The 14,030-nt window shown below is 54.6% G+C and overlaps 1 protein-coding gene across 1 annotated transcript in view; it reads right to left on the bottom strand.

The window, feature by feature from the left end:
• The window catches only part of LOC123032868 (SLAM family member 5-like), a 38,090-nt gene that overhangs the window by 9,099 nt on the left and 14,961 nt on the right, over positions 1 to 14,030 (bottom strand). The window contains exons 8-9 of the mRNA XM_044449047.1: positions 5,498 to 5,602; positions 689 to 727 (exon numbers count right to left, since the gene is read on the bottom strand). Of these exons, the coding sequence (XP_044304982.1) occupies positions 689 to 727; positions 5,498 to 5,602 (144 nt within the window). The remainder of the gene's footprint in view (positions 1 to 688; positions 728 to 5,497; positions 5,603 to 14,030) is intronic.

The following is a 14,030-nucleotide window of genomic DNA, read 5'->3' as shown; positions in this document are numbered from 1 at the left end:
CACCCGTCCCGGCAATTGGCCCGCGGGCCGCGAGTTCGAGACCCCTGACCCAGAGGTTTTGCAGTGGAAGAGCAGGAAAGGCATGCATAGCGCTTGCCTCTCAGTTCTTCCGTGACACTGAAAGTGGACACAGCGGATCGATGGCCTCGTGCAGAGCAACGCAGCAGACGGCCCAGAAGCAGGATGGGAAGATAGCAGACCCCCTGCAAACATCATTTAGCGCCCCCCCCCCAAACTTGTACTGAGGCGCAAACTGCCTCAGCATGGAGGCAGCACCCCCCTCTCATGGTGGCCCTCATGACGTGCAGGCCGTGACTGTGCCCCTTTCCAGCCACCAGAGGAGGTGGCATCACTGCGGGGACTCGGGGGCAGCGGGCGGCCAGGTGGCGGAGTGCGTTCCTTTGTCTTTCTGTCAGGATCCTGCACCTCGGCTGGGTTCCAGCATTGGGAGAGAGGAAGAAAAACGTCTTGGTGCATTTCTCCCTCACAACCAGGTGTGACTGTATAAACCTCTGCCTTGGTACACCCCACCCTTCTGGTGGCGCCCCCCCCCACCTCACCCCATCCCTTGAACTCAGGAACTGGCGGCTGTAACCCTCGCCTGCAGGCCCCCACTCTGCAGTTCCGGCTGCGCTTGGGGCCTCTCTGCCCTCCCGGGGCGGGGGACGAGTGAAGTGGGGGTAGTTACCTGAGGGGGTGGCAAAACCCGTCCGCTTCCGGAGGAACCCTGTGGGAAGCAGAAACAAAACAGAAAACGAGGCCTGAGCAAGGGTGTCTCAACTCTCACTTCCTCTCCGCTTTTCACACAGACTGTTTTGAGGCTGTTTTTGAAGCAGGAAAAATGCAACCAATGATGGACCCACAACCGCTTGGTGTTTGCTGCAAGCCTTTGTGAGGTTGCTGAATGACCGGGAAAAACCGGTCATATATCTTTGGGCAGCAGCTTGTTCAGCAGAAATCCGCAAGCATAGGAACAGAGAAACAGCGCGAGCCAGATGGGACCTCCTGGGCCATCTAGTCTGACCCCCCAGCTCTAGCCAGCTCCACTCACAAAATGCGTACCATGAGCATGTCCAGCCTATCTTTGAACATCCTCACTGGTGGGGCCTCAGTGACCTCTTGTGGAAGCCCCTTCCATGCCCTCGGGGTCCTACCTGTCAGGAAGGACTTCCTGGCATCTAAACTGAACCTTGGTTCCCTGAGCTTCACTCCATTGGGAGTGCGTCCTGTCCTTCTCTGCAGGGGAGAACAGGTCTCTCCCCACCTCCGTGTGACATCCCCTCACATACCTGTATGTCGCCAACAGATCCCCTCTGAGTCTCCTCCAGGCTGAAAAGTCCCAATTCCCTCAGTCTCGCCGCATACGGCATCCCCTGCAAACCGGCCACCATCCTTGTGGCCCTACGCTGCACTGACTCCAACCTGGCTATATCCTTCCTGTAATGAGGGGCCCAAAAGTGAACACAATACTCCAATTCGGGCGCACCAGAGTCGTACAGAGTGGCAGTAATACCTCTCTCGATCTAGAAGCCACACTTCTGCTATGCAACCAAGGGTGGTGTTCGCCCTCTTGATCACCGCATGACACGGCTGACTCATGTTCAGCCTGCAGTCAACCAGCACCCCGAGGTCCCTTTTGCAAGCGCTGCTCTCCAGCCACTTGTCCCCTAGCCTGTACTTCTGACACCCATCCCTGTGCCCCAAGTGCCCTGCATGTATCCACACTGAATGCCATCCTGTTGTCCCCGGCCCGCTTCCATGGCCTGTCCAAAGAGCAGAGCTCTTTGTGGCAGGGTCACATGGGCAGCAGGGCAAAGCACAGGAGCGGGCCCTGGCGGCGACTCTCTGTCACGGTGCGGTGGGCAGAAGAGGAAGCCTCCGCTGCCTCCTGGGCTGCCCCGCTCAGCCGAATGCTGGCCGTGTGACTCCAGCCACGGGTTCTCCCGTCATGTGATGGGCTGGGTCAGCAGGAGGATGTGGAAATCCCGGGCTGCCTGCGGGACGTGCCTGGCCCAGCACGGCTGGCTGGCCCGGCCTTCTGCCTTGCGCCTTGAACGACCGCCCCAGAGCCTGCAGAGCAAGTGGCCTCGTTTCCTTCAGGACCCTCCTCCCGAGGCCCCTCACTTGTTCAGCCTCTGGTGTGTAGTGTGCAGCCCGCAGTCACCGTGGCAGCAAAGGGCGCATTTCTGCTCCCGTGTTCATCAGGAGTGCAGTCTGTGCACTAAAATCCATTTTTGAGAAACATTTATGGGCACAGGATCACCAAGTAGTAGAGTCGGAAGGGGCTGGAAGGCCATCGGATCCAACCCCCTGCTCAGGGCAAGGCTCCTGTCCTCAGAAAGCTTGAGTGCCTCTGGTGGGGAGAGCCCACAACCTCCCTAGGTCATTAGTTTCATTGCCAGACTGTTCTAACACTTAGGGAATTTTTCCTGATAGCCGGAATGTGGCTTCCTGCAACTTCATTCTGGCATGATGGAGAAGAGACCTTGGCCCTCCCCTGTGCGACAGCCTTTCCGGTATTTGAAGAGTGCTATCAAATCTGCGCTCAATATTTCATGAGCGGAGCCAGCTGGAGCCGGGGGTCAGACTAGATGGCCCGGGAGACCCCTTCCGACTGTCTCTGTCGCTATGTTTCAATCTTCTCAGGGCTAAATCTCTCCAGCTGTTTCAGTCTCTCCAAACACATCTTTGTGTCCAGCCCGATCATCCTTGTTGCCCTCCTCTGGACTTCTTCCAATTGGTCTGCCTCTTCCTTGAATGTGGTGCCCGGAAAGGAACGCAGTTCTCCAGATGGGGCCTAACTAGTGCCAAATAGAGGGGAACCAGCACCGCACGTGCTTCAGGAGCTGACCTTCGATAAATGCGGCCCGAAACAGCATTCGCCTTCTTTTGCCGCTTCCAAGAAACGCCCTGCTTGCAGTGTTGTCTTGCAACTGCCTTGGCTTCTTTCCTAGGTGGAGAACTGGCATGTGCCCCTGCTGCTGGCCAGCGGTGGGCTTCCCGAGTGGGGCAGCCCTCTTCCTCTTCTGACCGCCGGCCGTGATGGGGCAGTCATGACTCAGAGCTGCCAGCTCCGGCCAGCACACTCCAACTTGGTGCTGCCTCCCAGGGCGTGAGCTGTGCCTTCTGCAAATCCGAGCAGCGTTCTCTGCATCCAGGTCGTTAATGAAGATGTTGAAGCGCGCTGGGCCCAGGACTGAGCCTTGTGGCACGCCGCTAGGTACCTCTGTGTGTCTGCCTTGGCAGCCAGTTTTGCATCCTCCCAACAGCTTTTCTGTCTAGTCCATGTTTTGCTAATTTGCGTATCAGAATGTCCTGGGGCACTACATCGAAACTCTAGGTAGATTATGTCCACAGTGTTCCCTTGGTCCATTCGGGAGGTTACCCAGTCAAAAAATGAGATTAAGTTAGACAAACAGGATTTATTTTTGGTAAATCCATGCTGGCCACTAGTAATTACTGCACGGTCTTCAAGGTGCTTGCAGTCTGTTTGTTTTAGCATTTGCTTGAGAATTTTTCTAGGGAAGTTGTCAGACTGACTGATCTGCAGCTCCCAGGTTCCTCCTTTCCTCCTTTTTGAAGGCGGGAGCAACATGAGCCCCCCTGCAGTCCTCTGGCACTTCACTGTCCTCCAGTATTTCTCAAAGACGACAGAGAGCAGTTCCGAGAGTTCTTCCACTAGTTCCTTTTTTCCTCTAGGATGCAGCTCATCAGGCCCTCCAGATCTGAACTCATTCAAAGAAATGAGCTGCTCCTTGAACATTTGTTTATTGATCTCTACCTGCAGTCCTGACCCTTCAGACTGTACTTCATTTTTGCCAGGGGGTCACAGACCTGCTTTTGGGAAAAGGCTGAGCCAAAGCAGGAACTCAGCCCCTCTGCTATCCACTGGCCCTCCGCACTGAACTGCGTCCTGTAATTCTGTGCAGAGATGCATTTCTTTATCCTATAATGCAACTCCGCCCCTTCCCTTCCATATTCCGCCATCTCCTTCTGTCGCCGTACTCAACTCATGGGAGGCGACCCACCAGTTGCAGGGATGCCATCAAGTCGTATTCACCTTCGTGTGTTACTAGTCCAGGTTCATCCCGCTGGTTTCCCGTTTCTGGGCGTTCCTGCAGAGACACTGAAACCCACGTGCTGCTAGGTTCTGGCGTCTTTCCTGCAGTGCTGTGAAGATGTCTGGGGGCCCAGCTGGAGCGCTCCACTGTGGTGCAGTGCGTAAGCCATCGTCCGTCGTCGCCTCCAAGTTCACCCGCCGTGGCACTCAGTTTCCAGCCCCCCCCCGATAAAAAGCTGCATGCTGTGCTTGAGCGCCCCTTCCCAACCCCTGCAAGGCACGGCACGGCACGGCCCGCCCCGGGCAGCACTCCACCTTCCCAGAGTCCAGTCCCACCTTCATAGCCAGTCATTCGCCTGGGGTCCTTTCCTTTTCCTTCCTCCTCCTCCTCCAAGCACTGGGAGGATGCATGGGAAACTCCCTGGGCCCCGAAGTTCTGGAGTTCCCTTCCCAGCACTTCGGGCGCCTGGCATGATTTCTTTGTGGCTCCCTTGGGCTGTCCTGTTTGTTCCCACGTGGGAGCTGCCTTCTTTCAGTCACAGGTGAGATTTCAGTCTGGTGATCTTTCCATCCAGCCCGGCCTTCAGGGAGATGGCAGGCCTGCAACCCACTTGGATCCCGGGATGCTCCAGGCAGCACTGCCCCCCGCACGGACTCCTCCTTTCTTCTCGGTCAATGACCTCCCGCCTCGTGCCGCCTTGGTTCTTTTTTCCTTATGCGTGTTTTGGGGGGGGGGGCAAGGAGAGGGGCAGAAGAAGCAGGGGGAAAACGGGGCAGTGACGAGCGGAAGGTCATGCTTGGAGATCACCCCCCCAGCCCAGTTTCCCAAATGAGGCCCAAGGCAGGACAAAGGCCTTAGTGAGCGAGCTTGCTCAGCAGGCCCGGGACATCCGATGCTGCCTTCGGCTGAGCCTGCCAGGCACCCTCCTGGCCCACGGCAGCGGTCCTTCTTGGGGACTGGCCACCAGGTGCCAGAGGCTGCAAGGGGAGGGCCACCGAGTGTGGTGGGGGCAGGGACCCCTCCGTGTCTGACACTCCAGAGACTCCCACTTGTGCCCAGCACGCTTGTTCCATATCCAGGTTTAGTGCTTTGCAAAACGTGTTGCTGGAACTATCAAAGTTCCATGAAGTGGCAACCAGAAAGGCCAATGCGAGCAAAACTGGAGGGCTGAGCCAGCGGAACTTGCCCCCTCCATTCTGACAAAAGGGGCAGCTGAGGGAGGGAGGGCGAGGGAGCAGTGGCGGGCGGCGTGTGACCACCTGTGCCTGCGGCAGCCCACCTTCTGCGCAAGGCGGGAGCGCCCTTCCCGCCACCGTTCTGGCCAGTCCCTTCTCCTTTCTGGATGTGGTGGGCAGGAAGAGACAGCCTCTTAGCACAATGCAGTTTCCGTGGACAATTTTTCGAAAGAACTTGCGGTTCTTAATAATGCTTCGTACCTCTTTTTTTCCAAAAAACAGCGAGTAGAAGGGCAACGAGTACAAGCCCAAATGTAATTGTCACTACTACAACCCAAGCCCGTGTGGTTTCGCCATTCCCGCCTCCTGAAAAAAAGCAACAAGCATTAGTCACCAAAGAGTAAGGAGAGGGAAAAATCGGTGGGACAGGCCTGCGAGAAACCACCTGCCCAACCCCAGTTTGGGGCCTGGCAAGGCAGTGTGTGGGTGGGGTGGTCTCGCAAGATCACGCTTTCTCGAGAGGAAGCAAAGTCAGGCGGCTGGGTCCTGCTGTCTCCTGGGGGCGGGGGAAGCACCTCCACGCCCCACAGCCTCCAGCACGATTCCTTCCCCCCATTATTATTATATTGATTACCCCCCCCCCCATCGCCCATCGGGCTCTCTGGGCAGCGTTCAATACAAAACAGAATAAATAATGTGCATAACCAGCAGAAACAATAGAAATCAGATGCAAGGGACAGCAACTCAACAAGGCTGCAACACAAATACTACAATTAGAGCACAGTAGCAGCTTAACAACAATCAACAATAAGCAAGCATCAATAAAAATGATATTAAAACCTCGCAATGGTTCGTCATTAAGATGCCTTGTGGATAAAAGGTCTTTAACTGGGTGCCAGAAGAAGACCAAGGATGGCGCCAGGTGGAGCTCCCTGGGGAGCACCTTCCACAGGTGGGTGGGGTGCAACTACTGAGAAGGCCCTTCTCCTACCCCCGCCCTTCTTTTAGTGATGGCTCCTTGAGAAGGAGCTCCGGTGAAGAGCTTAAAGGCCAGGGAGAAACATACGAGAAAGGCGCTCCCTTAGGTAACCTGGCCCCAAGCCCTTTAGGGCTTTACATATTAGTGCCAGCACTTTGACTTGGGCCCGGACTTCACCTGGCAGCCGGTGAAGGACTGGGCGCACTTTCCAGTTCCTGTTCTCAGCCAGGCAGCCCTGTTCTGGGCCAGCTGAAGTCTCCCGACCGTCTTCAAAGGCAGCCCCGCGAAAGCAGCTCTGGTGCTACCCGGACCCAGAGGAGAGGTGCCAGAGACTGCATAACTGGCCGGCTCTGCCAGTTCAGAGCGGTTTGCTGTTGGTGAATCAGCCTAAGGTGCTCTGGGCCACTTGTAACTCGAGTGGAAATCCTGGGTTGGAGGGCACCCCCAAGCTGCACGCCGTGTCCTTGAAGGGAAGCGCAGTCCTGTCCAGGACAGGGCAAAGGTTTCCCAACTGGACAGGGAGTTCACCCACCAACAGCGTCTCTGTTGGGTCTGGACTGAGTCTTAGCGTGTTGGCCCGCATCCAGCCCTTTGCTGAGCCCAGGCACAGTTAAGGGCAGCCACTGCCTCACCTGGCTGTGGTGAAAAGGAAGGCAAAGCAGAATGTCAGCTGCGTATTGGTGACACCTCAGCCCATGGAGCCCTGTGGCGCTGCAAGGCACAGAGCAACAATCCCCCAGCACCACCTTCGGGAGTCAGCCAGGTGGAAGCAGAACCTGCTCCTCCTCCCAGTCCAGCTGGCCTATGTCCATGGTTGATGCGTCTTCTGAAAGCCACCGAGAGGTCCAAGAGAGCCGACAGGGTCACACTCCCCATCTGTCTCCTGGCAAAGGTCATCCCACAGGGCGACCAAGGCAGCCTCCGTTCCAAAACCAGGCCTAAAACAGGACTGCCCTGAATGTGCAGCTGGCCCAGGCCATCATTCCAAGCATGCGCTGCGGATCCACGTCCCACTCCAAGCAAGAGCAGCCCTGCAGCCCTTCCATTTCCTCTTGCAACGCTAAGTGTCGAAGGGAAGAGGAGCAGAAGAGAAGGAAGAGCGCCACTTCCCTTTGGCCAGCTGCTGGGCTTCTCTTCCAGGTGAATCCCAACTTTGGTGTTGGGAGTGAAAGGAGCAGTTATTCTTGGCACATGTTCCAAGATCAGGCAGATTTGGATGTGCCAGAGGAGGAGGGGCCCCGGAACCAGACTTCTGAGCCCTTGAAATGGGAGGAACCCAAACTGGCTCCCAAGTACAGCAGGACCGCCTAATTATCCTGGAGCCGCTGCCTCAAATGTCCACTCATTTCCTCCTTGGCCACAATCCAGGGTTTGGAAGCACTGCCCTGTGAGGAGAGACTGAGGGAACTGGGCATGCTCAGCCTTGAGAAGAGAAGGCTGAGAAGAGAACAGCCTTGAGAAGAGAAGGTATGATATCCCTCTCTAAGGACCTCAAAGGCTGCCACAAAGAGGAGGGCCAAGATCTCTTCTTGCGGATACCAGAGTGTAGGACACGGAGTAATCAAGTCAAGTTGCAACAACCCAGGTTCAGGCTGGACATCAGGAAAAGCTTCCTCACTGTCAGGGCAATATGGCAGTGGGACCAGCCGCCTGGAGAGGTGGGGGGCTCTCCCGCACTGGAGGCATTCAGAAAGAACCTGGGCAGCCCTCTGAGTGGGGTGGTGCAAACCAGCGTCCTGCACCAGGAGGGGGTTGGACCCGATGGCCTGCTGGCCCCTTCCAACTCTACACTTCTGTGAGTTCCCAGGCAGATAAAATGGATGGGATGAGACTCTTCTCCCTGCACTCCCTCTAGTTTGTTCACAAACACGTTTCGGATTACAGGCAAGCTGCCTTTACCACAGCAAGCAGATGAAGCTGCGCAAACACACCAGGTGGACGTGCAGACACAGAAGGCGAGCATCGGCCCAGGGCACACGCCACTGCTCTGGAGGACGCAGCTCGTGAAACATGCGTCCGAACTGCAGCGCACCAGCCCTCTCCCTGCTGCGCCACTTTGTTCTATCAGCGTATTATTGGATCTCATAGACCCATAAAACACAACAAGTGCACCCAAAGACACACACAATAAACATAAGCCAAACATATTGCCAACAGCTCCAGAATGTCCATACATTATGGCACAAATAACTGAGCTCATAAAATGTCACGCCCAACGATGGGGTCTCACCCAGTATTTCAGGAAGGCCCCTTCTGGGTACACACCTGAACGTGGCGAGGGGCTCTGGGAGCGTGAGAGAAGGCGAGGGCCATGCTGCCAGGAGGCCAGGCTCCCTCCCCGGGCCAGGGTCCTTGCAGGGACCCCAAGGTGGAACGGGCAAAGCGGGGGCCCCGCCGGGCTGGATGCACCCCCTCTTCAGGGGGAACGGGCACACCCGCAGAAGAGAATGGATCTCTCTAATGGGGGCGGGGGAGAGGATCCTTCGCAGAACGACAACAGAAGGGACGCTCAAGCACTCTGTGGCCCTCGGGGCAGGGAGATCAGTGGCAACCCACTCCGAGTCCTCCTTGCACTGAGAGCCCTGCGAAGCACGAGAAGGAAAGGCCAAATCGGAGATGGAAGGACTCCAGAAAGGGAGCTCAACCATGCATTTACAAGAGCCGAGCAGCTGCGCCGGCCGGGCCATTCTGGAGGGCACTCGTTCCTGCAGACTGAATCCACCCAGATCCCCTCGCGAGGTCGCCAACAAATATAGAAACAAAACGGGCCCGCAGAGTGGAAACAAGCCGTATCCTTTCCAGTCCCGGGAAAGGAGAGGCAAAAGAGCGCAGCAGCCATTGCACTAACTTCCTGCGCGAGCAAAGCGACATTCACGGTGCCGCAGCAAAGAGGTTCCCCCTGCCTGGAGCAGGAGACGCCGGGCATCCAAGCTGGATTCTGGAGAGGAAGGGGCACTCAGAACCCCAGGCAAGGCAGGTTGGACGCGCAGACACCGAAGCGTTTCGGAAGAAGAGCGGTCTCTGCTTTGCGGACTGCAGCAAAGCCTCTGGCTGTGTGGATCACGAGAAGCCACGGGTGGTCCCGAAAGAGATCGCGGGCCACAGGCGCCACAGCGAGGGCAAAGCCTGTGGAGAGAGCGAGGGGTCCCACACAGGCAAAGGCATCAGACACGGGTGGGTGCACTTTTCCTTGTTCGATCTGTTCGCGGAACGTATTATAAGAAAAGCTGGATTCGAATCCGAGGAAGGAGGGAAATTGAAAGACATGTCAATAATTGAGGACACGCAGACGATGCCATCTTACTCGCAGGGATGACTCCAGATCAAAGTGAAAGAGGGAGTGCAAAAGCAGGACTGCAGCTGAACATTAAACAAACAAACATCATGGCTACGGAAGCATGACAGAACTTTACAGTCAACAATGAAGAAATTTGAATTGTGAACGATCTTGCATGCCTTGGCTCAGTCCTCCCTTCAAAGGGAGGCTGCAGCCCAGAAGTTCGAACGGGACTTGGAAGGGCAGCAAGGAAGGAAGTAGAAAAGAGAATGTTTCACTGGAGACCAAGGCCAAGAGCATCCAGGCTCTCATTTTCCTGATTTCTGTGCATGGGCATGAGGAAAGCTGACGGGAAGAAAGTCGTGGTGCTGGGGACAGCTTTGTGAGTTCCCTGGTCAAACAGGAAGGCAAACAAGGGCAAACTCCCATCTCTTTAAGAACTTGCCACAATTTGCTGTGATCCACACAATCAAAGGCTTTAGCATAGTCAATGAAGCAGAAGTAGATGTTTTTCTGGAACTCCCTAGCTTTCTCCATGATCCAGCGTATGTTGGCAATTTGATCTCTAGTTCCTCTCCCTCTTCAAAATCCTGCCTGTACTTCTGGTAGTTCTCGGTCCACATACTGCTGAAGCCTAGCTTGTAGGGTTTTGAGCATAACTTTGCTAGCATGTGAAATGAGTGCAATGGTGCGGTAGTTTGAACATTCCTTGGCATTGCCCTTCTTTGGGATGGGAATGTAAACTGACCTTTTCCAATCCTGTGGCCACTGCTGAGTTTTCCAAATTTGCTGGCATATGGAGTGTAGCACTTTTACTGCATCGTCTTTTAGGATTTTGAATAGAAACATAGAAACAGAGCGAGTCAGAAGTGGCCTCCCGGGCCATCTAGTCTGACCTCTGGCACCAGACGGCTCCGCTCACGACATGCCCACCATGTGGACGTCTAGCCCATCCTTGAACACCCGCACCGATGGGGCCTCAACGACCTCCTGGGGAAGCCCATTCCACACCCTCGGGGTCCTAACTGTCAGGAAGTGCTTCCTGGCATCCAAATGGAACCTTGGCTCCCTGAGCTTTGCTCCGTTGGAGCACGTTCTGCCTTCCTCTGCAGGGGAGAACAGGTCTCTACCCATCTCCATGTGACACCCCCTCACATACCTGTATGTCGCCAACATATCCCCTCTGAGTCTCCTCTTCTCCAGGCTGAAGAGACCCAGTTCCCTCAGTCTTGCCTCATACGGCATCCCCTGCAAACTGGCCACCAACCTTGTGGCCCTACGCTGCACTGACTCCAACCTGGCTATAGTCTTTCTGTAATGAGGGGCCCAAAACTGAACACAATACTCCAATTGCGGGTGCACCAGAGTCGTGTAGAGTGGTAGTAATACCTCTCTCGATCTAGAAGCCACACTTCTGCTATGCAACCAAGGGTGGTGTTCGCCCTCTTGACCACCGCATCACACGGCTGGCTCATATCTAGCCTGCAGTCAACCAGCACCCAGAGGTCCCTTTCACAAGTGCTGCTTTCCAGCCACTTGTCCCCTAACCTGTACTTATGACACCCATTCCTGTGCCCCAAGTGCAAGACCTTGCACTTATCCACACTGAACGCCATCCTGTTGTCTCCTGCCCACTTCCATAGTCTGTCCAGATCCTTTTGGATCTGGAGTACCTGCTCCTCAGTTGTGGCCACTGCTCCAGTTTTAGTGTCGTCTGCGAATTTGATCAGCAGACTGTTCACCCCTTCTTCCATGTCGTTAATGAAAAGATTAAACAGGATCGGCCCCAGGACAGAGCCCTGGGGGACCCCGCTTGTCACTGGCCGCCATCCCGATGATTCCCCACTAATGCTTACCCTCTGCTTTCGGTCAGTCAACCATGCCCTAATCCATCGGACAGTGCTTTGGTGTATCCCAGAACTCCTCAGTTTCTCCACCAGGATATCATGGGGCACTTTGTCAAAGGCCTTGCTGAAATCCAGGTAAACCACACCCACTGCATCCCCTCCATCTAGCCATTTCGAAACCTTGTCGTAGAATTCCACAAGGTTTGCCTGGCATGACCTGCTTTTGCAGAAACCGTGTTGTGTGGCTGCCAGCCTCCCTTCCCTATCTAGCATCACTAGATCTCTCTCTATTATGAACCTTTCCATTGTTTTTCCTGCAATGGACGTAAGGCTAACCGGTCTGTAATTCCCCATGTCCCTTCCACTACCCTTTTGGAAAATTGGGACCACTGATGCCCCCCTCCAGTCCTCTGGAACTTCACCTGTTCTCTACGAGGTCTCTAAAATGGAGGCCAGCAGGCGTGAGAGAACCCCGGTCAACTCTCTAAGTACTCTGAATAGCTCAGCTGGAATACTGTCTCCTCCACTAGCTTTGTTGTTGCTCAGACTCCTACCTGAGTGGCCTAGTGCTTTCCCCTACTTTCTTCAACTTAAGCCTAAATTTTGCAACAAGAAGCTCATGATCTGAGCCACAGTCAGCTCCTGGTCTGGTTTGTACTGACTGTACAGAGCAGGGGTCCTCGAACTTTTCCATCAGGGGGCCAGTCGGAAGGCGCTGGCGGTGGGTGCAGGCTGCCAGGGCGGTGCCAGCTGGGGGGGGGGGTGCGCTTGCGTGGGGCAGGGCGAGGCAGCCGCTTGCTCGAGTGAAGATAGCTTTCTCTGAGTGAGTCCAAAACGATCTCCCCGTGAGCAAGCTGCCACCGTGCACACACAAGGCAAGGCACCGGCTTGCTCGCGAAGAGATCATTTTCTCTGAGCAAATCCAAACTGATCTCTGCGCAAGCAAGCAGCACACGTACACGCAGAGAGTGCAAAACCTCTGGGGTGGGCCAATTAAATGGGCATGGCGGGCCGGATCCAGCCCATGGGCCGTACTTTATTTATTTATTTATTTGATTTATTAAAACATTTCTATGCCGCCCCATTCGCCAAAGCCTCGGGGCGGCTCACAACATAAAATTAAAATATAATACATACAACAAATTAACAATATAAAATAAGTCGCCCTGGCCAGATGAAATAAGCAAATAATATTAGCAATTAAAATGATGTTTAAATAAAAAGGTCTTTGCCTGGCACCGAAAAACAAATAACAACGGCGCCAGGCGGACCTCTCTGGGGAGCGCATTCCATAGATTGGGCGCCAGCGCAGAGAAAGCCATCCTCCGAGTACCTACCCTCCTAATTTCCTTCACGGAAGGTTCCCGGAGAAGGGCCTCTCCCGCTGATCTCAAGGGGCTTTGAGGACCCATGGTACAGAGCGTCTCCATCCTTGGCTGCAGAGCACATAGTCAATCTGATTTCTATGTTGACCGTCTGGTGATGTCCATGTGTAGAATTGTCTCTTGGGTTGTTGGAAAAGAGTGTTTGCTATGACCATTGTGTTCTCTTGATAAAATTCTGCCAGCCTGTGCCCTGCTTCATTTTGTACTCCCAGGCCAAACTTTCCTGTCATTCCAGTCATCTTTTGGCTTCCTGCTTTAGCATTCCAATCCACCATGATGATATGGACATCATCTTTTGGTGTTAATTCTAGAAGGTGTTGTAGGCCTTCATAGAACCAGTCAACTTCAGCCTCTTCAGCACCAGTGGTTGGGGCAGAGACTTGGACTCCTTTGATGTTGAATGGTTTGCCTTGGATTCGAACTGAGATCATTCTGTAATTTTGGAGACTGTATCCCAGGACTGCTTTTCCTACTCTTTTATTGACTATGAAGGCTACTCCATTTCTTCTGAGGAATTCTTGCCTGCAGTAGCATACCTGATGGTCATCTGAATTAAATTCACCCATTCCTGTCCATTTTAGTTCACTGATTCCTAAGATGTTGATGTTCAGTCTTGTCATCACTTGTTTGACCACGTCCAGCTTGCCTTGATTCATGGATCTTACATCCCAGGTTCCTATGGAGTATAGATCTTTGCAGCACTGGACTCTCCTTTCACCACCAGATACATCGGCAATTGAGTGTCCTTTCGGCTTTGACCCAGTCGCTTCATTCTTTCTGGCGCTACTAGTACTAGCCCTCTGCTCTTCCCCAGGAGCATATTGGATACCTTCCCACCTGAGGGGCTCATCTTCCGGCGTCATACCTTTTTGCCTTTTGGTACTGTCCATGGGGTTTTCATGGCAAAGATACCAGAGTGGGTTGCCATTTCCTTCTCCAGTGGATCAGGTTTGTCAGAGCTCTCTGCTATGGCCTGTCCGTCTTGGGGGGCCCTGCATGGCATATCTCAGCTTCATTGAGCTACGCAAGCCCCTTCGCCACCACAAGGCAGTGATCCATCATTGGGCTGCCACAAATTGGAGATGGCTTAAAGGCACACAGGAGCAACAGCATCGCAGAAGAATTTCATCTTCAGATGTACCTGCCCCACTTTCTCTCGGTCTGAGGCTCAAAGGAAGGTGCATGAAACGAGCGAACCGGACAGAGCCTCCCACAAGACGCAGGGTTCTCGGGAGCCTGCGGGCGCTGCTCCTTGGAAGGCCGGCTGGCCCTTCCCAGCCTGCCCCATCTGAGCGTGTGCGCGGCG

The sequence above is a fragment of the Varanus komodoensis genome, unplaced genomic scaffold, assembly GCF_004798865.1.
Source record: "Varanus komodoensis strain SLA01 unplaced genomic scaffold, ASM479886v1 scaffold57, whole genome shotgun sequence".
NCBI lineage: Eukaryota > Metazoa > Chordata > Lepidosauria > Squamata > Varanidae > Varanus > Varanus komodoensis.
Note: the sequence above shows the minus strand (reverse complement) of the source record. Positions and strands in the feature narration are given on the sequence as shown.